We start from the raw sequence: 27,962 nt of genomic DNA, 5'->3' as shown, positions 1-27,962 counted from the left end.
TAAGCACCAAGACTCTTCTTAGAGCTGGGCAATCGGGGGAGAAGCGCCTTGGTCAGGGAGGTGACCATGAACCCAATGGTCATTCTGACAGAGCTCCAGAGTTTCTCTGTGGGCAACCATCTCTGCAGCACTCCACCAATCAGGCCTTTATGGTAGAGTGGCCGGGCGGAAGCGACTCCACAGTAAAAGGCACATGACAGCCCGCTAGGATTTTGCCAAAAGGCACCTAAATGACTCTCAGTCCATGAGAAACAAGATTCTCTGGTCTGATGAAACCAATATTGAACTCTTAGGCCTGAATGCAGAGCGTCACGTCTGGAGGAAACCTGGGACCATCCCTACGGTGAAGCATGGTGGTGGCATCATCGAGCTGTGGAAATGTTTTCAGTGGCAGGGACTGGAAGACTAGTCAGGTTTGAGGGAAAGATGAATGGAGAAAAGTACTGAGAGATCCTTGATGAAAACCTGCTACAGAGTGCTCAGGTCCTCAGACTAGAGCAAAGGTTCACCTTCCAACAGGACAACGACCCTAAGCACACAGCCAAGACAACACAGGAGTGGCTTCGGGACAAGTCTCTAAATGTCCTTGTGTGGCCCAGCCAGAGCCCAGACGTGAACCCGATAGAATATCTATGGAGAGACCTGAAAATAGATGTGCAGAGACGGTCCCCATCCAACCTGACAGAGCTTGAGAGGATCTGCAGAGAAGAAAGGGAGAAACTCCCCAAATGCAGGTGTGGCAAGCTTGTAGCGTCATACCCAAGAAGACTCGAGGCTGTAATCGCTGCCAAAGGTGCTTCAACAAAGTACTTAGTAAAGGGTCTGAATACTTATGTAAATGTGGTATTTCAGTTTTATTATATATTTTTTTGTTGCAAAAATGTCTAAAAACCTGTTTTTGCTTTGTCATTATGGGGTATTATATGTAGATTGATGAGAAGAAAATAAAATCCATTTTAGAATAAGGCTGTAACGTAACAAAATGTGGAAAAATTGAAGGGGTCTGAATACTTTTCAAATGCACTGTAAAGAAGCCGATTAAACAGAATAATCATTACACAGGTGCACCTTGTGTTGGGGAGAATAAAAAGACTCAAATGTGAATTTTTCATACACAACACAATGCCGCAGTTTCGAGGGAGCGTGCAATTGGCATGCAGACTGCAGGAATGTCCACCTGAGCTGTTGCCAGATAATTTAATGTTAATTTCTTTACCATAAGCCGCCTTCGACGTCATTTTAGATAATTTGGCAGTATGTCCAACCAGTCGTGTGGTCGTGTGGGCGAACGATTTGCTGATGTCAACGTTGTGAACAGAGTGCCCCATGGTGGGGTTATGGTTAGGCAGGCATAAGCTATGGACAAAAAAAAAGTGTTTTTTATCAATGGCAATTTGAATGCACAGAGATACCGTGGCGAGATCCTGAGGACCATTTTCATGCCATTCATCTGCCGTCATCACCTCATGTTTCAGCATGATAATGTCGCAAGGATCTGTACACAATTCCTGGAAGCTGAAAATGTCCCAATTCCTCCATTGCCTTCATACTCACCAGAAGTGTCACCCATTGAGCATGTTTGGGATGCTCTGGATCGACGTGTATAGCCGTGTGTTCCAGTTCCCGCCAATATCCAGCACTTCGCACAACATTCCACAGGCCACAATCAACAGCCTGATCAACTCTATACGAAGATGTCGCACTGCATGAGGCTAATGGTGGTCACACCAGATACTGACTGGTTTTCTGATCCTGATTTTTCTTTAAGGTATCTGACCAACAGATATGTATTCCCAGTAGTGTGAAATCTATAGATTAGGTCCTAATTATTTTATTTCAGTTGACTGATTTCCTTATATGAAGTGTAACTCAGTAAAATCTTTGAAATTGTTGCATTTTGTATTTATATATTTTTTCAGTATAGATAGCTTTTGGTGTGAAGAAGAATGATGGGAAGGGGCATCTTACCATGCAACACACTTAGTTATTTCGTTTTGACTATTTACATTGTTAATAGCTGAACAGTACAGAAGCTTCAGTTGTGGAACACTCTAACGGAATTCTCTCATTAAAGGGATTTGTTAAGTGTGGCTTTCCACGCATTTCTAGGAATTGACTCCTGGCGTCTCCGCCTAAAGCCGGATGTACACTACAGGACATGGGCCAGGACTTAGCTGCTCAGATACATTTTTGAGATTCGAGACAAAATCCCCATGTGGTTCACCGACGCTCGTTTAATTTGAGCGGGTCAAAGACTCATCCTGAAGAACTCTAGGTCCTTGCGATAGAGTACAATTACTGCTGCCTAGAACCCAGAGTTTTTCCTGGTCAAGTCACATGGTCAGAAAGAATCCAGGGGCCCGAACTGAAAGTGTTACTGCAAAGATTATTCCAGCCTTTTCAACTGTCAGTGATTAGCTAGGAAATCATTTTATTAGATGGTATTGGAACATTGCCAATGGTGTGTTAAGAGTAGGCTGTTCCACAAACATCCCTGGCAAAGTACTGCATTAGATTAGAAATCATTAATTTCATGCTTTATTGTAAGTTTGGAATACTTTTATTTGATATAGGAAATGCTCAGAACTTTTGAGCTAGAGCAGAAGAAGGAGGAGTCGTTAGAGATGGCTGAGGGACTAAAACCAGAGAGCCCTGAGTCTGTCTGGATGTTGATGTGGATACATTACCCTCACGTATGGGGACACCTGCTCATCGAATATCTCATTCCAAAATCATGGGCATTAATATGGAGTTGGTCCCCCCTTTTCTGCTATAACAGCCTCCACTCTTCTGGGAAGGCTTTCTACTAGATGTTAAAACAATGCTTTGGAGACTTGCTTCCATTCAGAGCATTAGTGAGGTCGGGCACCGATGTTGGGCGATTAGGCCTGGCTCGCAGTCTGCGTTCCAATTCATTGCAAAGGTGTTCAATGTGGTTGAGGTGAGGGCTCTGTGCAGGCCAGTCAATTTCTTCCACACCGATCTCAACAAACCACTTCTGTATGGACCTCGCTTCATGCACGGGGGCATTGTCAAGCTGAAACAGGAAAAATACTTCCCCAAACCGTTGCCACAAAGTTGGAAGCACGGAATCATCTACAATGTCATTCTAAACTGACTTGTTGGAAAGTTGGCATCCTATGACGGTGCCACGTTGAAAGTCACTGAGCTCTTCAGTAAGGCCATTCTACTGCCAATGTTTGTCTGTGGAGATTGCATGGCGGTGTGCTCTATTTTATACACCTGTCAGTAACGGGTTTGCTGAAATAGCTGATCCACTAATTTGAAGGGGTATCCACATACTTTTGTATATATAGTGTATGTACATATAACTAGGAATAAAGTGACTAGACAACAGGAAAGATACACAGTAGTTACAGTGTATGAGATGAGTCAAAAAAGTTTGTATATACTTTTATACACTACCGTTCAAAAGTTTGGGGTCACTTAGAAATGTCCTTGTTATTGAAAGAAAAGCACATTTTTTGTCCATTAAAATAACATAAAATTGATCAGAAATACAGTGTATACATTGTTAATGTTGTAAATGACTGTTGTAGCTGGAAACAGCTGATTTTTAATGGAACATATGGAATATAATATAATCCAATATATAATAATCATTTACAACATTAAAAATGTCAACATTGTGTTTCTGATCAATTTTATGTTATTTTAATGGACAAAAAAATGTGCTTTTCTCTCAAAAACAAGGACATTTCTAAGTGACCCCAAACTTTTGAACGGTAGTTTATATAGTGTACCTTGAATATAATTTCCTCCATAAGTACTGAAGGGTGCAAATTCTAAATCAATACATTTCCAATACACTTTACATCTCCTAAGTTATCGGTCTCCTGCATTTACAAAGAACTTTAGGATGAAACTGTGATCCTGTTTCTTACACAAATGTATCCCCTCCTGGATTTATCTGTTCACGTAACCTTTGAAAAACAGCTGGTGGGGTTTTTCTCTTGACCTCATCCGCCTAGTCACTTTAGAAAATAATTTACTTATCGTCATACCAACAACCGAAACCAGTTGACCTTGTCCGAGCTCACCCAACTCTTTCACCATTAGACAGACAAATGATTAATCTTCTTAGCTCCACTTCCAGCTATGCAAAGAAATATACAAATTACAATCATTCTGAAATGCTATTTTAAATGTTATTCAAATGCTCATGATCAGATGATGTAAAATGTTTTCCGTGTAGTTCACTAACAATGGTTATAATATAAATAATGGCTGAAAAGAAAAACGTCATGACTATGAGGCGTGTGAGTTAAGTTTGGGGAAGCACATTTTCACCATAAAAATGCACCTTTAAAATAAAGCATTCCATGCATCATCGCATTTGTACTTATGCAAGCCTACTATTCGTAATGTGATGAGTAGATTGTATTGTCATAATTTAGGCTAATAATATAACTCAATACCTGTTGGATGTAATGCTGAGCATGTATAGCGTACAGTAGGCTTCGGACAGGGCAACTGGCGGCCCTCGGAATAGTAGAATGCACAAGGAGCAATTTCGAAATTTGGTTTTACATCAGCATTTTTTTGGGGGGGGGATTGCTAAATGAGTTTAGCGGTCAGCTATCTAGACTTGTTGTCATGGTCAAATTACCAGCCACTGTTGATTTTGTTAGTCTCATTCATATATTAAACTGCAAGCATTTCTCTCCTCTCGATGGCAAAAAAATATATATTATTGCAGGGAATGAATTGTAAAACAGCTAATTTTCCTTTCTGCCCCACAGCAAAATGTGTAGAATTATAGGAAACTAGCTTTAAAACAGTAAAATATTCTCTCTGCCCCACAGAAAAATGTGTAGAATTGGAGGAAATTAACTCTTAAAACATTTTATTTTACTCACACCGCTGTCAAGATGGGGTCCACTAGCTCAATTAAGTTGATAATTGTTATAGTAAAAGTCAGATTAGTCTTTTCATTGTTTTCTCCTGACAGCAATAAAGGTTTACTTCTCAAACTAGGTTTTCTTCGATTGTATTTTGAAACGCCTGGCTGAGCCTTTGCTTTTCAATGACAGTAACAACTAAACAATCATGCATTTGGTGTATGCCGTGTGCTGCCTTTCCTTCCGACTGCAGGCAATGCTTATGACCCGCTGTGGGAAATCATACTTTAGTAGCCCATTTTAAATGATTTTATTTATTTCTGTATAGACAGGAAAAGGCTAATTAGGCTATTTCATTTTGGCCTTATGGACACGCCACCTATGGTCATGCCTAACTCACATGGATCGATGTGTGGCTAATTAAAGACCTGTGATCTGGAAGGGCGGGGGGGAGGGGATCTATATTAATCTCTAATATCTGACCATTCACATCAATATTGTTGTGCTTAAATTGATCCATGTGAGCATAAGAGACAAAACTGAATGTTTATTGCAACAAGATGAATGATCTGCAGTAGTAATAGTACAAGAAAATGGCTGTTGCGGTTGCCATAGATCCCAAGCCAGCATCAGGGGCAGGGCGTCTAAGGGGCGTGGTGAGGAGCAATGGGGACATCCAGTCTGAGCTAGCAGTCTTCCTGCCTTCAGCGCAGACCTTCATTAACATCACCTCACAGTCCATTGAGAAACCCACCTCAAACCTGCAGAGGAAATAGAGACAAAAGTGAGTACGTCAAGCGCATCCAAAAGTCCTTGAAGTTCTGTCAAAAAAATGACACCCTAACTTTTGATGGAAGGTTAGGTAGGTTCAGTATTCCTAAACTATGGTCATGTGAATAGAACATTTAAGCACACAAACACCATACCACATTGTAAATAAGTCTGAGATATTGTGTGTGTGTGTGTGTGAGAGATGGTGGTTCTTTCCACTGTGCAGACTGAGGTGGATAGAAGACGTGGAGGAGGGTTCCGTACGTGGAGGGGTTTATGGCTCCATCCAGGGGGATGAGACAGGGTTAGGAGCGGTGGTGGGGGAGTGTGTCCATGGGTACATTCATCTTCATCTCGTTCTCCAGGATCTGGACCAGCTGCTGCATGGAGGGCAGGTGACCTGACTCCAGCTTGGACCACACTGGCACATCTGCCCAGGTAGGTACAAACAAATCAACTCTCCGCACTCTTTTCTGTGTGATGTTTTACAATGATGCAAGGTCCGTGGAGGATTTGTGCATACTCATGCAAACAAGTAATGTGGCAAAGTGAGCCTTACCGTTTAACGTGATTTCAAACGCTCCTGTTGACATACACTGGTTTTCAATCATGTTGCTGAAGAAGAACACCATCATGCAGGCATAAATCTGAAAGAGACACAAACAGAAACTCAATATCAAAACCAATCGATGAGTGTTTTGCCAGGGATTCCATCTTCTCTGGTGTCTAACATGACACATAGATAAATGATGTCTACACATCAGGATTTGAGATTACTGGGGCAAAGTTCACTGGTTGTCAATTTGAGTTAGAAAGTTTGCATATAACATGTATATAAGTATAGATAACAATCTCAAATTGTTCCATAGCCTGTGTACCCCAGCTCAAGGATAAAACAGCAACATGTTGTAGCGGTAGGCAGAGGAACACACAAGAGTAATATAGTGCTCCAGTGTTACTGCTTACATAACCCAAGTACATTCTTATTTGCCCACAGTGTGTTTTGCATATATTGTAAGCACCAAAACTATTGGGACTGTTGTTTCGGCTCTGTACTCCAGCGCTTTGGATTTGAAATGATATAATGACAATGAGGTTAAAGCTTTCATTTGAAGGTATTTTCATCCATATCAGGTGAACCCCCCATTTTAGGGTACCAAAAGTATTGGGTAAAATTCACTTGTGTATTAAAGTAGTAAAAAGGTTATTATTTTCATCCCATATTCCTAGAACGCAATGACTACATCAAGACTGTTATTCTATAAACGTGTTAGATGCATTTGCTGTTTGTTTTGGTTGTGTTTCAGATTATTTTGTGCCCAATAGAAATTAATGGAAAATAATGTGTCATTTTGGAGTAAATTTGATTGTAAATAAGAATAGAATGTTTTCAAAACACTTCTACATTAATGTGGATGCTACCATGATTACAGATAATCCTGAATGAATCATGAATAATGAGTGAGAAAGTTAATCATAATTAATCATAACTATCATAACCCCCCAGTAGAGCGAGAAAGTTAGACGCACAAATATCCCCCCCCCCCCCCCCCAAGACATGCTAACCTCTCACCAGGGGTGGGCAGCATTTTTTTGGGGGGGGGGGGGTATTTGTGCATCTAACTTTCTCGCTCTACTGTTGGAGCTCAAGGTATATATGGATGGGATTTCAATACTGCGTGAACTCTACTTCAGCACCACTGGCTCATGTTACCGTGGAGATCCAGGTTCATAGCCAGGTAAAACAACAAACAGTTGTTACGAACTCCCATGGTTAAGGTATGAGAGTGTGTGTGTCTCTCAGTAGTGACTATGACTACTCTTACATTTTCAATGTATCTCTTAAGGACTGAGTTAAATAAACACATATCAACATGGCTATACTTAAACTATAGAGTATTGTTATACAATAACATACGGTATGCCTGTGATGCTAACACCAAGTGTCATGTAGCATTTTTTACCTAAGAGAGTCTCACCTTATTCTCCTGTCCCCAGACCCAGATGCCTGGGGCTTGCATACCGCAGAGGGCAAAAGGGTCCTTGCCGATGATGATCAGTCCGATCAGTGCCAGCTTGAACATGGACAGGAAGGAAGCAACATGTCTGAGGACAGCAAACAAGATGTCAACTTCCAGAGAGAGGGTAGAACACAGTGGCAGATATCAAGGTGTAAATCGTCAACAAAGAAAAGGATTTTGCACCCGGCAGTATGTAGTGTGTTAGCCCTTAGGCCCAGAACAGATGAAGACCTGAGGGTCAATTTGTTGTTAACAACCACACATGGAAGAATACATTGCAATACACTTCAAATGTAAGTGTCAAGTGTTTCCATGGTATGGTGGCACACAGTGTAACCAGTTCTTTTGATATACACAAGATGTCTGATAGGGAGCGCTGTGTTGAAGCCACTGTGCCTCCATCTTAGCACTCCTATAGAAATTAATGTATTAATGTCTACATTATTACAGACACCTCAATGCATATTGTAATGACATTATGCATTATTACATTGTAAGCTAAACATAAAAATAAAAGGTAAAAACATGTCAATTAAAGTATAATTTTTTGAGATGACTAATGTCCCCACAACAACACAAATATGTAAATACATGTAATTTAGTTCTTGAAACATTGAACTGAAATACTGTAGAATTACATTCATTCCTATGGAGGACTGCTCCTACTGGGGAGTGCCAATATGGCCGACCGGTGGCTTCAAAGCCTCTCAATGGCCAATACATAACATCAGCAACCCAGGGTTTATATACATCATTGAGTATAATTTACCGGTAGAGGGGTAGAGGAAGGTAGTTCTCTCCCTCAATGCGGATGTCTGGGTACCGCTGGTACAAGACCTGCATGTACTCCTCAAACACCCTCTTATACCCTCAGGAGATGCTGAGAGAGAGTTGGAGAGAGTCAAACAGGGCCAGAGTCAGGGGAACAGATAGTGGGGCACTCAGAATAACACACAGTCCTCAGAGGCAAGGCTAGATACACTTGGTCACAGCCAAACATATACACAAACTAAAGTCATCTTTGATTGGTTGTTGCGACTTCCATGCTAATACTGGTGTGTTGCCAGTAAAGCATGTAAAGCACATTTCATTGTATGGCACACGGTTACTCTATTGCACAAATGCATCATTAAACTACTGAACATAACCATTTCACATTCCAAACACAAATCTCCCTTGGTTTGAGTTAATACCATGCTCTTGATATGGTATAAATTAATCTAACAATTATTGCCTACAAGGGTCGCAAATCACAGGATTAACTATTTGACAGTGGGAGTAGCTAACTAGACGTTTTTTCAAACTCTCACCTACAGATGATTAATTAACAACAGACAAAACACGGTTGTCATTTAGCTACATAAACATGTGGATGTTGTTAGCTAACCAAAAATACTGCGCTGATTATGGTTTTGTCTGCACCCACCCAACTTCCTGAGCAGAATTAGTTAAATCCTATTAGGTAACTAGCTAACTACAGTAGCTTTGCACTGCCGTAGCTAGCTCGTTACTCCTAGCTAAATAATAAATTCAAGAAAAATAGGTTAGATAATGTTTTGAACAAAAATATGGGACGCTACACTAGTTTGACAGTCAATTCGATTACATGGAAATTATAACGATTCTTGTTCCGAGACAGGAAATGCAAATTCGGTTTAGACACACACAGGCAAGTAGCTAATGCTAACTGAACAACAGAGGTCTACTCAAAATGTATTGTACTCCCTTACCAGATTTGGAATTTAAGAAGTGGCCCTGTTGCAAATTGCATCTTCATCTTCTTAATGCCGCTGTTATCAGCCGACGCAGCACAATACAAGGAGAGAACTCCTAGAAATATGATCGAAAAAGGTATCCACCTCTCCGCCATTCTGCTACGATTTCTTCACTACTGCATCAGTCCGGTGCTCCCGTCCCCCACTCTGCTCTGTGAAACTATTGCCAGGTTCACGTTCTAGACGGAATTCAGAAATACTTACATTTCCGACTTGCTAACTGATTGAACGCGGCATGTAATATAACTGCAACCAGTTAGCAAGTCGGACATGTCAGAGTTCCGACTAGTATGAACGCAGCATATTGCCCGAGAAATTGAGTTAAGTGAAACGTCACAGTTCAGTGAAAAATTAAGCACATGTATAATAAATTCTGTGATTTTTCTGAGTATGAATATACATGACAGTACACCTTCAAAGCCACTTACAAAAAACACGTTAACTAGACAATTTTAAGGCTCCTGAGGGTCTAAAGCACTGCATCTCGGTGCTAGAGGCGTCACTACAGACCCTGGTTCGATCACGGGCTGTATCACAACCGGTCGTGATCGGGAGTCCCATAGGGCGGCGCACAATTGGTCCAGCGTCGTCCAGGTTAGGGGGTAGACCTTAATTTAAAATAATATTTTTTTCTTAACTGACATGCCTAGTTAAATAAAGGTAAAATAAAAAAGAACGTTGCTCAACCAGAGAAAGCCTGTTTAGACTTTTGTAGACTTTACCCTTTGCAAAAGTTTTTTAAATGCCGTTGTTTACTCAGAGTAGGCGTTCCTTAACGGAAATATATTAGCACACGCCAATGGGATCTCGCTAGCTTTTGCGTGTTCTGCCACTATGACTCATTTGTAGCTAATTGAAATGACAAGCTGTGGTCTATCTTGGTTTAGTTATAAAACTCTTTGGCATAGGTAAATAGATACACGTCATCATTAAAGACCGCATCACAAGAACAAACGCTTTAAAATTGATGCGCAACGAGCATGAGTAGGTGACCGTTTACCTGTACAATTGAATTATCAACAACAAAAAATATGTCAATTGTAATATTGAATTATCTTACTGCACACAACCAAGTGCAGTGCCTTGCCTGTCATCTAACTGTGGATTGGATATATTAGTACTGTAACGACCCTGGGTTTATAAACGCGAATATCGACTCTGCCGCTTGAGTACATTCTGACCATTGTTTGTTTGGGTAACCATTGTCCTTTCTACCTTACATGTTCCCATATACAAAAATGAAGACAATACTGAAATGAATTTAAAAAACTACTGAAATGAATTTGACATGAACATGTCTCTGTCAATGCAGCAATCGAAGTCAAGTGCATTAGGTTTGCATTTACTACATATATCAAAGTCGAAAGAGCTGAAGTACTAGAATTGTGAAACTACACTAGGAAATGCAATAATATGGTAAGCGATAGTTTGTAATGATCAAAGTGGGAAGAACTATATCGCCACACAGTGAGCGGCGGAAAGATATAGCAAATATACATTGCACGTTCGAAATGCGGTCTTCCTGTGTGGGCGGGCTTAAGACTTTGCATACGTAGACATTTGCCCTGCTTTTATTCTCCCTTTTGAAACATTTTGTACTGTAGAGTAGACGAGTGCCAACTGCATACCAGTGAGCCAGATTAACCATATAACTAACATTCCACATTTTTGTAAAATAATTCATAACCTACTTATTTGGAAGATGGTCGCCAAACAGAGGATTCGTATGGCCAACGAAAAACACAGCAAGAATATCACGCAAAGAGGCAACGTAGCCAAATCTACGGTAACATTTGAACCATTTTATTTTGGTTTGCAAACGGGTTAAGGAATATGTTACTTAAAATGAGTAACTAGCAAATGTTTAATTTTCTGATTGTTTGCTAGTTTTTTGTTTCGTTTTTGTCTACATTTACTTATGCTTTGCCCATAGTATATGCAAATTGCCAAGTTGCCCAGCTCAAGCTTTCAATCTTTGGTCAGCTTTTGCGATAGTATCCATGAAATGTAACATCATACAAAGTTGTTTACATTCTATTTAAACAGCTGTATGTTTCTGATTACCGGTTTGAGAATGATACATGTTTGACCGTTGCCATGTTAGTACAGTACCATGACGTGTACTGTATTTGGTTTCACAGAGAAACCCTCAAGATGATAAGGTGGCTGTGGGACCATGGCTGTTGGCCCTCTTCATCTTTGTTGTGTGTGGATCAGGTGAGTTCTGTTGACTATTTTACTAATTACCCAGTGATGATGAGCAGAACTCTGAAATGGATCCATACTTTATCCCAGACGCTTTTGTTGATCTGAAAGGATTGGAAAGGTGTATCCAACATTCTGCCGAGCTTGTTATAAGGCCAGATGAAACCAAATTGCTTACCTATCTATACCTTTGAGGTCTACAGGTGTAGATTTGGAATGTGAAATCGTAGTGCTGGGGCAAATTGTGTCCTCCCATTGCTTCTTTCTTCATATCTGAAATGAGCATGTTTTCTCTCTCAAGTGTGTGCAGGTGTTCACATTCCCACAGATGTGATGTCTTGTACAACTTGTTATGGTGCTGAATATAACGTTGAAATAAAAAACATATCTCATAACCTTATCTCACAAACAGTCTTTGAAGTAGACCAGGGGTGTAATCATTAGTCCAAACTGTAGCAAATGGAAAATCTTTTGCAACAAAAATTAGTTTCTATTGGACAAATTCAGGTAGGTCCCTCCCTGTTTGGTTCCTAGTATACACCCACGTCTACAGTATGAATGTCCCGCCTACTTCCTGGATCATGGACCACTCAGTTTTTGAATGGCCTTCAAGACTATATCATCAAATTCCTATTAAAGATTATATTCATATTTGTGGAATCATTTACATTTACCTGATGCCTTTCATTAAGGTTTTTCAATTACATTTTATTTTTGTGTCATTGAAAATGTTCAAAGGCATTGGGTAGAATTAAATTAATCCACAAATACTAATAGAATTGTACATATACAGTATCTTAAATGGTCACGGTTTCATGATGCTATAATAAGGCCATTGAAAAACAGTGTGGGACATGATCCAGGAAGTAGGCAGGACCTTCATACCGTATTCAAACCAAGCAATGGTCTCATTAGGGGTTTGTTAGGCTCTTTATTATATGCCATATAGCAGACGCTTTTATCCAAAGTGACTTACAGTCATGCATACATATATTTTACGTATGGGTGGTCTCTGGAATCGAATCCACTACCCTGGCGTTACAAGCACCATGCTCTTCCAACGGAGCTACAAAGGACCACTATATCTCCTCACAGCCATAGGGTTGTCAGCCTCTGCACATCTATCTTTTTGTCAATATTTGCTTTTTGACAGGCAATATCAATGCGCTTGTTGCCTCTCTCAGCTAATATTAGGGAAAGACCCGTTTTGATAAGTGTTCGAAGAACTCCGCCTGCTAACTGTTGGGAGTCTGTTTTCGTCATTTATCCTGGGTCAGACAGAATGTTTGTACTGTTTCTGTGTGGTCTGATTTGACATTTTGGCTTACTCCCTTGTCCTCCCCTCCCGCTGTTTGTCCCAGTCCAGGCTTTTAGTAGTCAGTGGGTTTGGCAACACTTTCAGAGATTCCAGCAGAACATAATAGAGCAATTACATTAGTCACCTTGGAAACATAAATTAATACTTTGCAGGAAAGGAGGGATATAGTCACACTGGCAAGTTAAAAGAAAGGAGAAAATGTAAACTATTCCAGCAGTACATTCTGGTAAGTTCCCAACAGTGTTCCGAGCTTCAATGACGACTGCTGTTGTCAGTGAATAAAAACCTTCACTTTGGGTCAGGGTTTTCTAGCATCATCTGAGGGGTTCTTTGACTCAGCTAAATTCCTTGTCAATGAACTCCAGTGTAGATTTGTTTTCTTGACATTTGAATTATCTCTCTCCACAGCTATCTTCCAGATCATTCAGAGCATTCGGATGGGCATGTAGGATGAAATGTCCACCCCGTTCATTCCACTCAGTATCCGCCCAACCAAGTTCCACCTCTCTCAGCTCGATGACGTCCCATTATCCTTCACTCAACATTCTCAGTCTTCTTAAGTTGCACACAGCTAGGCCAAGGACGATGAGCCACTGTCTTGCACTTTGTGACTTTCTGTTCTTAATTTGTATTATTTTGTTCGACCTTTGTTATTTGTCGCTGGTTACTTTTGGCAAGCTCTGTCAAGTCATTCCTACCTTGTGCCTTAAATAATAGAGGTTAACAATTTTCAGCACACAACAAAAAGCCATCAAGCTGCATTCCAATAGTGGGGTTTCTGAAATAGTAAGGTGATGGGCTCTGTCAATCTCAGGCAAGTTGGCCATCTTGTGGAATTGTGAGCTCTGTTTTTGGTGGTCCTTTCTAGAAGTCTTATTTGCCACCACTTTGTTGTAATTTCAGTGTGTAAAATGAACTACAATTTCTACTTTAATTTAGTGTATTGAAAGAAATGTTCTGTTTTGCTTTGAACATGTTTTCTGTTTGGTAGAATGGCCAAATGCCTTGGTCAGACTGGAAAGAAATTCAGCAACACAAATCTTAGCACAAGATTTGAAGCTGGATATAATACTCATGCCAAAAGAACAACTAAATGGTAGAAACCAGAGCCATGTATTTAGAAAGTTAGGACATTGAAGTTATGGCATTATGATGCATTTACATGACACCTTATAATCAAAGAGTTCCTGAATGTCTATAATTAAAAAACTTGTCTTACAAATGGAATGCTCAAAGCCGTTGGTTTAAGAAGTTGGGCAAACTATATGGTTTTGGTAGAAATTAGTGGTACGTAATGATAAGCAGTCCTATTGTTTTTTGCGGTCTAGTCCTCATCTACTTTTTAAATATTTTGTATCTATTGATTGGCCCTGCCTATTCTTGCGGCTTTGGGATTGTCAACTGATCCACAGTCAGTTGAATATGGATCAGTAAAAGTAAGATAAGGACATCTTCAAGCTTTGGTAGTTGATCTGACGTCCTGTCCTCATGTTTACGGAAACAGTTCAAGGCTCAAGATTACTGGATAAAATGTAATTATCTTCACTAAACCAGTGTTTAGAAGTAAATATTAAGGGCTGGATGAAAATGTCAACCTGGTTATTTTACTGTGCATAAAGTATGCTGGCAATGTAAGAGCGAAATTAATAAAATATGATAATTGGTACATTATTTTGTGCTTTTCTTATGTAAGATACCAATCATCACCCAGAATAAATACTAACATATTTGCATGTACAGTTGAAGTCTAAAGTTTACATACAATTTAGCCAAATACATTTAAACTCAGTTTTTCACAATTCCTGACATTTAATCCCAGTAAAAATTCCATCTTGGGTCAGTTAGGATCACCACTTTATTTTAAGAATGCGAAATTTCAGAATAATAGTAGAGAGACTGATTTATTTCAGATTTAATTTATTTCATCTCATTCACAGTGTGTCAGAAGTTTACATACACTCGATTAGTATTTGGTAGCATTGCCTTTCAATTGTTTAACTTGGGTCAAACGTTTCAGGTAGCCTTCCACATGCTTCCCACAATAAGTTGGGTGAATTTTGGCCCATTCCTCTTGACAGAGCTGGTATAACTGAGTCAGGTTTGTAGGCCTCCTTGCTCTCACACGCTTTTTCAGTTCTGCCCACAAATGTTCTATGGGATTGAGGTCAGGGCTTTGTGATGGCCACTCCAATACCTTGACATTGATGTCCTTAAGTCATTTTGCCACAACTTTGGAAGTATGCTTGGTGTCATTGTCCATTTGGAAGACCCATTTGCGACCAGGCTTTAACTTCTGACTGATGTCTTGAGAGTTGCTTCAATATATCCACCCAATTTTCCTACCTCATGATGCCATCTATTTTGTGAAGTGCACCAGTCCCTCCTGCAGCAAAGCACCCCCACAACATGATGCTGCCACCCCCGTGCTTCACGGTTGGGATGGTGTTCTTCGGCTTGCAAGCATCCCCATTTTTCCTCCAAAGATAACTTTGGTCATTATGGCCAAACAGTTCTATTTTGTTTCATCAGACCAGAGGACATTTCTCCAAGAAGTACAATCTTTGTCCCCATGTGCAGTTGCAAACTGTAGTCTGGCTTTTTTATGACGGTTTTGGAGCAGTAGCTTCTTCTTTGCTGAGCAGCCTTCCAGGTTATGTTGATTATAGGACTCGTTTTACTGTGGATATAGATACTTTTGTACCTGTTTCCTCCAGCATCTTCACAAGGTCCTTTGCTGTTGTTCTGGGATTGATTTGCACTTTGCGCACCAAAGTACGTTAATCTCTAGGAGACAGAACGCGTCTCCTTCCTGAGCGGTATGACGGCTGCGTGGTCCCATGGTGTTTATACTTGCGTACAATTGTTTGTACAGATGAACGTGGTACCTTCAGGCGTTTGGAAATTGCCCCCAAGGATGAACCAGACTTGTGGAGGTCTACAAACAAATTCTTGGCTGATTTATTTTGATTTGCCCATGATGTCAAGCAAAGAGGCACTGAGTTTGAAGGTAGGCCTTCATTTTCTGTAATTTTCCAAGCTGTTTAAAGTCACAGTCAATTTAGTGAATGTAATCTTCTGACCCAATGGAATTGGGATACGGTGAATTATAAGTGAAAAATTCTGTCTGTAAATAATTGTTGGAAAAATTACTTGTGTCATGCACAAAGTAGATGTCGTAACCGACTTGCCAAACTATAGTTTGTTAACAAGAAATGTGTGGAGTGGTTGAAAGATGAGTTTTAATGGCTCCAACCTAAGTGTACATAAACTTCCGACTTCAACTGTATGTACACACACACACACATCAGTGGAGGCTGCTGAGGGGAGGATGGCTCAAAATAATAGCTGGACTTATATCAAACGCATGGTTTGGATGTTTGATTCCATTCACTGCATTACAGTCATAGCACTTCGTTCCATACATTATTATGAGACATCCTCCCCTCAGGAGCCTCCACTGGCATGCATACATACATAAAATTGTAGTTTCCTAAAAAGGAATTTGCCTGAATAGTTAGTTGCCTCAAGGTGGCAGAATAATACCGTTCTCCGACTTCAGAGATTTCAGCGGAAAATTCACCGGAAACGTCAGGCCATCCATTAAAAAATAACGTCACTTCCTGGAAAGATGTTCTGGTTGTTGTAGTTCCTATGTGGAGTAAACCTGTCAATCCGAGGATTGCAGAAGTACTATGTTGATAATCCGTCTGCTCTTCCCCTCTACATATCGAGCTGCTGGCACAGTTCGTGACATTGGACTAACGTTACCTGCATGTTGGGAGTCGGTAAATTGTTATACTAGCTAGTTATTACATTTAGCGTTAGCCAACAGCTAGCTAGTTAGCAGCAGAAAGCGCACCAACTTCACAGTCAGTAGGTAGCAAAGATTTTCCTAGAACACTGCCTATGAGCTAGTTTTCAACAGTAACGTTAGCTACTTCTCCACTGCAAAACCCAGGCCAGGCACAACGGTAAGTTCGTGAATCATATTACAGTAAATATTTTTAGCTAGCTAGCTATAGTGTGATCAGATTGCTTTCCCATAGAGTTATACTTGGTACAACTGGCTACCTAGCTAGCTACGTACTTTGTTGGATTGTCAGAGATAGTCAAGCTAATATATGTAAGACAGCTTGTTATTAAGACTGGACATCTGCACTTCGAGGTCACTCTCTCCTTGTCAGTTAAACGAAGCTAGCTACGTGTGATAACCCCTACCTCCGTCTTTCTCTCTACTATCAGATGACAATCGATTGCTGTAGATTGTAGCCAGCAGATACGCCCCACACAGCTTTGCTTACAGCTGCACAAGGTCGGACAGGCTTCCCGTGTAAAGGCATCCATTGGCATACTTGCATCCAAACAGTTTGGTACAGTTAAGCATATATAACGACAACATATTGTGGCGTTTTGGTCTTCGGCTAGGTTTTTTTTTGGCTGGTCGTGCACACACTTTTTTGAGTCTATGCTCCTTTATTGGTGATTGTTGTCAGTCAACAAGAGATTACTAATTTTCATGCAAATGTTTTCACCTATGAAATACTGCACCAAACATCCCCGTTTGATGTAAAATTGCGAGACTGGCAAAAACGTCAAACTTAAATGATTTCTTGAGTTATCTTAGATTCATTCTGACTTCATTCTGACTATTTTGAGAGTGGCTACACAGTAACTCAAGATGGGTAAATAGTAATATTGCTGCTTTTTTTCCATCGTTATTCAAGTATAGGTACTTTCAAGTGAAGGTCGAAGGTTCGTCTCGAGAAAATATTTTGTGTGCATGAACAACCGGGAAAAAAAACCTTGCCGAAGACCATAACGTCACAAAGTGTCATCATAATATATGCACTGAACTGTTTTGGATAGTAAGCATGTGGACGCCTTTACTCGACACAGGAAGCCCGTGAGTGAGTGACAACGTTGGTGATACATACACCCACCATACGTTTTACTATCCGTGTGTGGACCTAAAATTGATTTAAATAAAAAAATCATATTTTCAATAACCCCGAACTCGTATCACTATCCCCTAACCGTAATTGTAACCCTAAACCTAACCCCTAAGCATAAAATAGCCTTTGTCCTCTTGGGGAAGTGGGAACTGTCCCAATGAGGGAGACTTTTCCTTGTTTTTCTATCCTTTTGGGGATTTTCGGTACCCATGAAGATAGTAATACAAGCCCACACAGTCACGTTGCTAGATGATGTAGACTAGAATGGAATATTCTTTTGTAGTCTAAAGTCGCTAACAGGTCCCATATGGAACATACACACGGGTAAATAATTATGGGAACGTTGTGTTTTAACTGTTTCAGTTTGGCAACAGTTTACATTTCAAGAAGCCTATCACTTTAATCGCATGTATCGTCCTTGGTTTTCTCCTTATCGCAACCAATTTCAGACATGACATGTGAATCTCTGAAACAGTCCAAGAAAGGCCGAGTTTGTTGCGCAACAAGCGCCCCCCCCCCCCCCCTTACATAAGTGATTAGTGTCGACTTCAAAGTGTGAGTGATTTGAAAGGCCAGTGAACGTGTTCACTGAGAACATGCCTGGGTTATTATGTAACCGCACCATTCGACCCTGCCGGCATACGCAGAAACACACCACTCGACCTTTCTACCTCCTTGTAGTGCCCAGTGGATGGACGCCGCCTTGTGGTGGATAATGGAATTGGCGTGAATTGCATTCAATGTAGACTCATTGGGGAGAGACTGATCTATGACAGACAGGTAACTGCCAAAATAAAGGAAACACTTGAGTTAATGAGGGATACAAAGTATATTGGAAGCAGGTGCTACAACACAGGTGTGGTTCTTGAGTTAACTAAACAAGAAACATCCCATCATGCTTAGGGTCATGTATATAAATGCCCAGTTGCCCATTATTTTGACTACCATGGCTAGAAGAAAATAGATCTGTGACTTTGAAACAGGGGGGTTAAAGGGTGTGTGTCTCAGTCACCAGATTTAAAACCAATCAAACACTTATGGGAGATTCTGGAGCGGCACCTGAGACAGCGTTTTCCACTACCATCAACAAAACAGCTGATGGAATGTCTCATGGAAGAATGGTGTCACATCCCTCCAATAGAGTTCCTGACACTTGTATAATCTATGCCAAGGTGCATTGAAGCTGATCTGGTGGCTCAAAGCCCTATTAAGACATTTTATGTTGGGGTTTCCGTTATTTTGACAGGCTTATTTCTTACAAAGGTATAACCTTCAGTAGCTGCAATAAGACTCCTTGTTTGCACATCCCGCTACAGGTGAATGTTGTTTTTGTCCATGCAGACAGCAAATTCTCTTTTTTGGAATAGTGCATCTTATTGCTTTTTCTCTTTAAGCAAGATGATAGCTGTTACTGTGTGTGTGTGTGTAACATTTCAGCCCCGGGATGGAGGCCCACAGCTCAAGCCGGTCCAGCCTGTCCAGGAAGAGGAGGAGAGATGGGTCTAACGGAGAGACCGAGGAGGTAGAACGGCCAGGGAAAGTCCCAAGATCCACCGTGGTGAGTGAGGAAGAGGCTTTATGTGTGTGAGCAGACTTCATTTACAGGGAGTTGATGTGGTGGTTAAGATAAGATAATGAGTCATGATTCTTATGAAGGAAACCCTTCTCATGGTTGTCATGGTAATAATGTGTATTCGTACACTAGGGTTTAAAAGATCCCGCCCCCTATGCTGATGAGCTGGAGTCGGCTGAGGACACTCCATACCTGCGAGTCAGTATGGACGAGGCCAAGAGGGGAACTCCATGTGAGTCGCACACACATCAACACACACTACACTCAGAAACACATCTCAATCACTCTCAAACTGTAGCAAGCAGTACCATTCAAAAGACATGAACAGTTCTGAGAATATAAGGAATGTTTCTCTATTGACGTGACCTGTTAATGACGTGACCTGTGATTGGCCGTCATCACCATCATGTCCCTCTCTCCCACAGTTGATAGGCCAGTTCGGGTGTATGCAGATGGCATCTTTGATGTGTTCCACTCAGGCCATGCCCGGGCCCTCATGCAGGCCAAGGGCCTCTTTCCGAACACACACCTCATTGTGGGCGGTGAGTGTCTCACTCTGGTTGTGTCAACCTTTCCTCGCTCAACATGCCTTGAGTGCCCTCTTGCTGGCTTACTGTCTGTCCATTTATTTGGTTCTTCAGAGGAAATCGTTTTTCGGAGGCATAACGCCAAGCACCCTCTATGTAAAGTGCTAGAACTAATTCAAGTTGACTCACTTCCCCTGAACCGCCATGCTTCTTTTCCTCTCGTCTCAGTGTGTAGTGACGACCTGACACACAAGTTCAAGGGGTTCACGGTGATGAACGAGGACGAGCGCTACGACGCAGTCAGCCACTGTCGCTACGTGGACGAGGTCGTCAGGAACGCGCCCTGGACGCTTACGCCCGAGTTCCTCTCCAAGCACAGAGTGAGAGAGAGGAAGGATGGGGGGGAATGGAACGCAATGTCGTGCGTTCAGAGTGTATTTTGTCTGTGCGGTGTATAATGTATTCCTTCTCTCGTTCACCCCCCTCACCCCACCAGATCGACTTTGTTGCTCATGACGACATCCCATATACATCAGCAGGCCAGGACGACGTTTACAAGCACATCAAGGAGGCGGGTGGGTACCATAACAACCAGCAGGAATGTCCATTATGAATGTCCTGGGACCGTGTGTCACGATGACATCTCTCACCTTTTGGCCCTTTGTGCCTACAGGCATGTTTGCGCCTACCCAGCGGACGGAGGGAATCTCCACCTCGGACATCATCACGCGCATCGTCCGCGACTATGACGTGTACGTGAGACGCAACCTGCAACGCGGCTACACGGCCAAGGAGCTCAACGTCAGCTTCATCAATGTAACACTTCATGTTACTATCATTATTATTAGTAGTAATGATGGTATTTGGTTGATGACTTTTGATGAGTCATAAGGAGCAGTAGTTGTGAGAGGTAGCTAGCTATTGGTCTATTTGTCATTGCATCGCAGTGCTTAAGGCGTAACTACAGACCCGGTTCAATGCCAGGCTGTGTTACAGCCAGCCCATGACCGGGAGACCCATGAGGCAGCGCACAATTGGCCCAGCATCGTCCAGGTTAGGGGAGGGTTTTACTGGCCAAGATTTCCTTGTCCAATCGCACTCTAGCGACTCCTTGTGGCGGGCTTACTTCAATCGTCAGCTGGACGGTGTTTCCTTTAACACATTGGTGCGGCTGGCTTCCGGGTTAGGCGAGCAGTGTGTCAAGAAGCAGTTCGACTTGTCAGGGTCGTGTTTCGGAGGACACATGGCTCACGACCTTCGCCTCTCCCGAGTCCGTAGGGGAGTTGCATCGATGGGACAATTGGATACCATAAAATTGGGGAGAAAAGGGTGTGAAAGGTATATTTGTCATGGAAGACAGTGGAATCAGAATTCGTTGTAGTACTAGTTGTATTTGAATAAAAGCTGCTAGGAAACATGATTTGTTTACTAGTTTAGTGCAGCCTCACTTGCCAAGGTCTGGCGTTATGACACTGTGTCCCTGTCTTTCAGGAGAAGAAGTACCACCTGCAGGAACGTGTGGACAAGGTGAAGAGGAAGGTGAAAGATGTGGAGGAGAAGAGTAAAGAGTTTGTGCAGAAGGTGGAGAACAAGAGCATTGACCTCATCCAGAAGTGGGAGGAGAAGTCCCGGGAGTTCATTGGCAACTTTCTGCAGATGTTTGGCCCTGAGGGAGCACTGGTGAGACCTTTTTTTGTTTTGTGTGTGTATTTTAATGTAGACTAGAATGTCTTTTGTGGCAATCCTAATTTACTGCTCTGGGGAATAATATAGTGAAGCGTTCAAAGGAAGATGTCGTGCTGTAGATCAACGTGGATTTGTTTTATTGCCTAAGAACAACAAATTAACTTGGAATCTAGACTGAGATGCTGCCTCTCTCTCTCTAGAAGCACATGTTGAAGGAGGGCAGAGGGCGCATGCTGCAGGCCATCAGCCCCAGACAGAGCCCCAGCAGCAGCCCCACCCGCGAGCGTTCCCCCTCGCCCTTCTTAAACAAGGCCTCACCTTCCCCTCCATCCCACCACAGCGCAGCACGGGGATACCACATCAGCGAGGATGATGATGAGTCTGATGAAGATTAAGGCTCACTTTTATTTTTATCTTGGTCTGTTAATCCCGCCCCTCGGTCCGTCAACAATATCAGCATTCAACCCCTCCAAACAAATCATCAGTATGTCCACTTATATATGTATAGCATTGTCTCTCACTTCATTTGCTCTACCCATTTAATTTTTTCACTCCCTTTTTCAATTGGTGTCCATTTCTTATGGACTGTACTACTTTGTCAGTCCAAGGAGGGTTGATGCAGTGTAGCGGTCACATCTCTTAATTTTATTCAGTCAGTAACCACTACTCACTGGAGGCATTTGGAGCTGTGTTCATATTACCCTTCACGTCACTTTTTATTTCACATTATCAATAATTTCTCTCTGATGCACGCTTCCTACTCAAGATGTCAATCTTAGCGAGGTGATTTTCTTGTTAACCTTGAGTTTAGTGGGGAATTCAAGTGTCCCCCCTTATTGTGTTGAGTGCACTGTTGAATTCCTTCTCAGCAGAGCTGAGTCTTTTTCTTTGCAATGTAGGAACCATCAGTCCCTTGCTCTCCCCTCAAAGTGTTATTGTGCATGTATGTGTGTAAACTGCTAGTTGTGTAGGCATGTCAATGTCCTCCATCCATGGACTGACCTGGATTCAGCTTGACTTTTTTTTTGCACATTGTAATAATGCTTAGTTGGTTTTGATGGTCAGTCTTTGGACAGTGGATTTAAGTATAGTGCCCAGCGTTTGAACTCCAGAACTAGATCTTGTTCAGTAGGGCTCAAAGGAGGTTCTTGTCAAACCCCAAAAAACAATGTGCCCAATAACAAGACTTCCTTTTAAAAACGACTGGGGAATACAATTGTCCCATCTCTCCCTCCTGTAGTTGGGCATTGCTTGTTTTTGGCTGTTGGCCCATCCCTTACTGGGCTTCGTCTCCATGGTGGCAAAGCAGGATTTAAAAAAAAATGTATTTCCTATATACAGTAGGCTAGCTGAAATATGGGATTATTTTAAGCATAGTATTAGATTTAAGAATCAGTCCATTAAAATTGCTTCTCATTAGGGGCATGGGCTATAGATCACTTGGTGGCAAGACTTGTCTAACTATATACATGGAAACAAGAACATTGTTTTAACTATTATTGTTTGCGTTGAATTTGTAGGGCTAAGAGAAACCAGTAGAACATGAAAATGGAATTTTTAAAAAGTTAACCACAACCATGTAAAATTTCTTTAAAAAAAAATCTGAGTTGAATCCTCCTGCTTGATTGTGAAACTCAATGCTTATTGTAATAGCCGAGTGATCACACAACCAAGACGCAGTTACTACACACCAGACACACATTAAATCAGAACCCTGCTCAGTGCACTAGCTGGACCTATCCTTCAGGTTTTGGGCGATTGATTTGACAAGGGTCACAGCCCAATCAATGCACGTTCAGAAACATTTCCAAAACTAGTTTTACTTGGCAAGGCAGACACAGCACGTATGTGTTATCAAGAGAAACTATGCAGCTATCCTAAGTCATTACTCTACGTGCTTGACATAGGTCACTTTGTTGAGTGTCCTGGCTTTGCATTAGTTTTGAAATTTGTTCAATCACTTCTCACCCGGTACAAACTTGGGCCAGCTTAATCAAATCCCCCATTGGCTGCGTTCCAGTATGACTACATTGCAGATTTTACAACACCTAGAGGTGTCGGTCATATCAGGTAACCACATATAGCAATTTGATGACATGGCACACAACTATTGGTTGATGCAAAGACTAGAATGTAGTCTGCCTGGAACACAACCTATCCTTTACTAGCACGTGTTCATGTAAATTGCAATAAGGCACAAGGGTTTGTGGTATATTTGCCATATACCACAACCCCCGCGGTGCCTTATTGCTATTATAAACTGTTTACCAATGTAATTAGAGCAGTAAATAGTTTAACATCCGTGGTATACGGTCTGTCAGACAATCAGCATTCAGGGCTCCAACCATCCAGTTTAGAAAAAGACAATGACAGGCAGAGCTGGTTACATGATGGGATTTTACTGGACAGTCACCAGGTTTTACAAACAAGGCAATGTGACCAATGTGGGGCGACCTCATCACGGGCTCTGAAAAGGCAGGTCAGCGCCAAGCCACTGTAGTGCTCAGGTTGTATTCCACCCAAAGAAACAAACTACCATTTACAAACAGCCAATTATCAATAAGCTCACTAGATGCATGTCACAGGTAAGAGAGGATGTTGGACTGAAAAGGCCATTTAGAAAAACGGTGGATAACAAGTGGACGCTTCAAAGACCTTGACCCTTTAATAAAAACTGCAGACTGGACAGTAACACTTAACCCGGACTTTCCTCCACATTATGGACCCTTCAACCCCACCAGTTTTCACGTTATTTGTATTCTTTCTATACAGGGGCAGCTTGTTTGCAAGTTGAAGGTAGACTCATCGAAATGATGTTGCCATGAGCAGCACTGGCTATTGAAATGAGCAAGATGCAACACTTAGCTCTCACAGTGCAGGGCACCAAAATAGCAGAGAAGTTGAGCTTCAACGCTCTTAGTTGCTGCAGAAAACGACCCACTATGCTGTTTACTTTCTACATCATATCGCTGAGTCTACCTTTAACCATAGTAAGAGATGCCATACTATGGTTCACATTTTGCATATACAGTATCTGTACGTTATGCCAGTTTTTTTTTTTAATTCATCCCTAACATTGCAGAATAAAGGGAAGAGAGATGGAGGGAAGAGAGAGGGACATAAGAAAATATGTAAAGTGTGGAGGGAGAATGTTAGGTATGCCTCAACTCGCGCTCTAACATCGAGTCTCGTAGATGCCGCTTCGGCCAATGTAGCGCACCCATTTGACAACATCATGATCACTGTAGTTCAGCTTGGACTCAAACACCTTCAAGTAACGCACCTTCAGCCCGGAGGGGGCAAATGGAACCTGAGGGGTACAAAGACATCCAGGTTACAAGTTCTACACAACTGCATATTAATACTGTATGCTAAAATGCTACATTTGTCATTACTGCTGAGAGGGTGAGTGTGACTGCAACCTTACCTCAAAGTTCATGGAGATGGGAGGACGGGCCCACTTCTTCTTATCGTTGGTGGGCAGCAGCTCGATTTCAGCACTGATCTGAGATTCCTTCATCCCAGCCATGCGCTTGATCCTACATGCAGGAAACACACAACAATACAACATCAGAAAGAGACATTCACAATCAAGGAAGGGGATACAAAACAAGAGTGTGATCTTTGGTACGGTGATGGGAAGAAGCAGAGGGTTGAAATAACACTAACTTCCATACGATGGCGTTCTCGCTGGCCTTGTACTTGGCCTTGCCTTTCATGCAGATCACCTGGACACCGCTTGTGTTGAGCGGCGTGGGAATGCGCACCTGGAGCAACAGAAAACAAGTCATAACATGATAAACAAATTCTCATACAGCAGTCTAAACCTAAACTTTCTAGAATAACAATAGGTGAAATTCACAGACCAAGAAAATACAAGGTTTATGAGACCAAACATAATATAAATTCAAAAGAAGAACAGGTTTACCCCAAGGTTACTAACCACAATGTAAAAAGACAAAAGGCTGAATAGCTACCTCAATTTTCTGGGCCAGGAGCGAGGGTTTGAAGTTGGACTTGATGACCACTTTGACCTCCAGTTTGGTGCGGCCCACCTCCCTGACCAGTGGAATGACTCGGAAAGGTAGGATGATGTCTTTAGTGGTACGGTACCTGGTAAAACCCACACCAAACTCATGTCAAAGCAGACACACGCAGGGGGCAACAGTACAAAGACGTCCAAAGATGGAGGGGCACAATCATTGGGCACATATAAATGCACACAGAAAGCGGGATGACTTACAAAACATGCGCGTTTACAGGGTAATATAGGTTTGAAGTTTAGCCTGTGACACACTTACCTCATGAGCTCATACTCTCCATCCGGGGGGATGAAGCTGATGCTGCGCTCCGAGTCAAACTTACTGAGACGCACACACTGGTTGAACGTACAGTCGTCGATGGCTATGGACTGCTTACCACTGGTACTACAGGAGCAGAGGGAGAAGGGTTGACTGTCTATGCACCATACACACCTGTTCATACAGACATTAAAAACTAACGCACAAACCAGCCATTTAAACACACTACTCTACATTCCCCACTTCCTAACACGTCACCACCACCCAAACACACAACACATAAAGACACACAAAAAGGGATACCACAGCAACCCAGTGGATGCTAATCTCCATCCCTGTCAAAGACTGGGTCAGGGTTAAGGGTCAAGCGGGTGGGTAATAAAGCTAACACTCACTGATTACTAAGAAATACACAACCATTGGGAAGTCCACTAAAGATTTGAGGAGGCTAGTTAGATTCTCATCAATTAGCAGTCACACTATTCGATTAATACAGTAAATGTTGGGAGCCTCCTCAAATGCTTAGTAAAGCAGTCGCCATTAATGACACCATAGACAAGACAGCAGGGAGGTATGGGAGTAAGGCCAGATATCAATACAGTACCTTCCTCCTCCCCCTAAATCACTGAGGTACAGAACAAGAGAGGGAAAGAAAGATGTAGCGAATGGAAAAAAATGGTAAGTCTCAACACAAGCTCTATATAGAGGTCTTAGTCCAGGGACTGACAGTTGGTCTGATAAAGATCACATTCCTATTTCCTACACAGAAGAATAAGTCAGAATCAACACCAAGTTGAAAATCTTATTGAGAAATACATTCTTTATCTGATTCTGCAGCACAAGTCTCTTGTATTAAGCTCCAGCCCTTTAATGACAAGCTCTGTCCAGAGTTGGGGTCAAATGCTTTTCAATTCAGAACAGGACCTAAAATGAAATTCCAATTCTCCTCATGAAATTTGCAATTGGAATTTCAGTTTACTTCCCGAATTGAAAAGGAATAAACCCCAACCCTGGGTCAATCCAAAAACAACCTCTTACTCACCTCTTTCCCACCTCATCAGTGACACCGCCTTTACCCGCCTTATCAATGACAATTTTGTCATTCATGCCAAATTTGCACTCCGGCATTCCACTGAGATAGCTCTTCATTACCACACGGCCGGACACGTGGGCACTCAGGACCTGACCTGGAGGGGATAAAAGTGAAAGGTTCAATCATTAGGGCCTTTTCTCAATCGCATACTCCTTGTGTCCTCTCTCCTCAAAAACCATTGGAAGAGAAACTCAGAGGGGAAGGACCTCTGGCTCTCTCATTCAATGGGTTTTGAGGAGGCGGCGAGGAGAGAGGACGCGAGCACTATGTCATTGTGATTCTCCCATTGAAACAACATTACTCCTACACTTCCCCTAGTTATTTTTGCTCTTAGCATATTCAACACCTGTTTAGGTCGTTTACTTTCAAGTGTTATGGCCAACAGTCACCTTGAGGCGACATAAGCAGGTTGACACTCTCCAGCACATCTAAGAAGAGCTCATTGCGTCGATACTTGATGCCTTCGCGACGCCAACCAATCTGCCCAGTCACCTGACTAGTGATCTGAGACTGCTCTTCCTTTGTCTGTAAAAAGAGAGGGAGATCAACATGATATGAAGTGGAAAAAAACAGCGTATAGTTGAAACCAGGCCCAATGTCCCAAATAGAACTGAAATCAACAGCCCAAACCAAATGAGGCTCATCATTACCTGATGCTGCATCCGGCAGTGTCCACAACCCCAGAGAAAGAAGAAACAATAGGAGAAACCTTTAGAAAACAGTTGGAAAACAGACAGCACACAAGTTCTGCTACAGAGCCCATTGCAGAGGTCATCAGCCTCACCTGGCCCTTGATGCCCTGCTGGGTGATGAAGGTCTTTAGTGCTCCGGTCTCAGAGTTCTGGGGATACCCGAAGTCCAGGATCTCTGCACACAAA

General features: G+C 42.0%; 3 protein-coding genes and 1 pseudogene across 4 annotated transcripts in view; 2 read left to right on the top strand and 2 right to left on the bottom strand.

Annotated features, from left to right (window-relative positions):
• Positions 1-5,160: 5,160 nt before the first annotated feature.
• On the bottom strand, positions 5,161-9,592 carry LOC139375963 (thioredoxin reductase-like selenoprotein T1a; annotated as a pseudogene).
• An 823-nt stretch (positions 9,593-10,415) lies between these two features.
• On the top strand, positions 10,416-14,615 carry LOC139375964 (stress-associated endoplasmic reticulum protein 1). The gene is made up of 3 exons (XM_071117953.1): positions 10,416-11,215; positions 11,571-11,646; positions 13,361-14,615. The coding sequence occupies exons 1-3, from the start codon at positions 11,132-11,134 to the stop codon at positions 13,399-13,401; spliced, it is 201 nt and encodes a 66-aa protein (XP_070974054.1). The 5' UTR covers positions 10,416-11,131; the 3' UTR covers positions 13,402-14,615.
• A 1,961-nt stretch (positions 14,616-16,576) lies between these two features.
• Positions 16,577-22,095, top strand: LOC139375962 (phosphate cytidylyltransferase 1A, choline a). 2 transcript variants are annotated; one of them, XM_071117950.1, is made up of 10 exons: positions 16,584-16,923; positions 18,586-18,684; positions 19,342-19,462; positions 19,610-19,709; positions 19,903-20,019; positions 20,233-20,384; positions 20,501-20,579; positions 20,678-20,820; positions 21,496-21,684; positions 21,891-22,095. In XM_071117950.1, exons 2-10 carry the CDS (start codon positions 18,674-18,676, stop codon positions 22,083-22,085), a joined length of 1,107 nt encoding a protein of 368 aa, XP_070974051.1. In that variant the 5' UTR covers positions 16,584-16,923; positions 18,586-18,673; the 3' UTR covers positions 22,086-22,095. The 2 variants fall into 2 exon arrangements, with proteins under 2 accessions (XP_070974053.1, XP_070974051.1); XM_071117952.1 differs by lacking the exon at positions 18,586-18,684 and having other exon boundaries at positions 16,577-16,923.
• Positions 22,096-24,068: 1,973 nt separating this feature from the next.
• LOC139375961 (AP-2 complex subunit mu-A-like) overlaps positions 24,069-27,962 on the bottom strand; it is a 10,624-nt gene continuing 6,730 nt past the window's right edge. Inside the window, exons 4-12 of the mRNA XM_071117949.1 lie at positions 27,869-27,951; positions 27,474-27,609; positions 27,034-27,178; positions 26,596-26,616; positions 25,992-26,117; positions 25,668-25,803; positions 25,360-25,457; positions 25,118-25,229; positions 24,069-25,000 (exon numbers count right to left, since the gene is read on the bottom strand). Coding sequence (XP_070974050.1) covers positions 24,866-25,000; positions 25,118-25,229; positions 25,360-25,457; positions 25,668-25,803; positions 25,992-26,117; positions 26,596-26,616; positions 27,034-27,178; positions 27,474-27,609; positions 27,869-27,951 — 992 coding nt within the window. The 3' untranslated portion in view covers positions 24,069-24,865. The remainder of the gene's footprint in view (positions 25,001-25,117; positions 25,230-25,359; positions 25,458-25,667; positions 25,804-25,991; positions 26,118-26,595; positions 26,617-27,033; positions 27,179-27,473; positions 27,610-27,868; positions 27,952-27,962) is intronic.

The sequence above is a fragment of the Oncorhynchus clarkii genome, chromosome 20 (assembly GCF_045791955.1).
Source record: "Oncorhynchus clarkii lewisi isolate Uvic-CL-2024 chromosome 20, UVic_Ocla_1.0, whole genome shotgun sequence".
Taxonomy (NCBI): domain Eukaryota; kingdom Metazoa; phylum Chordata; class Actinopteri; order Salmoniformes; family Salmonidae; genus Oncorhynchus; species Oncorhynchus clarkii.
This window is presented reverse-complemented; position numbering and strand designations above follow the sequence as displayed.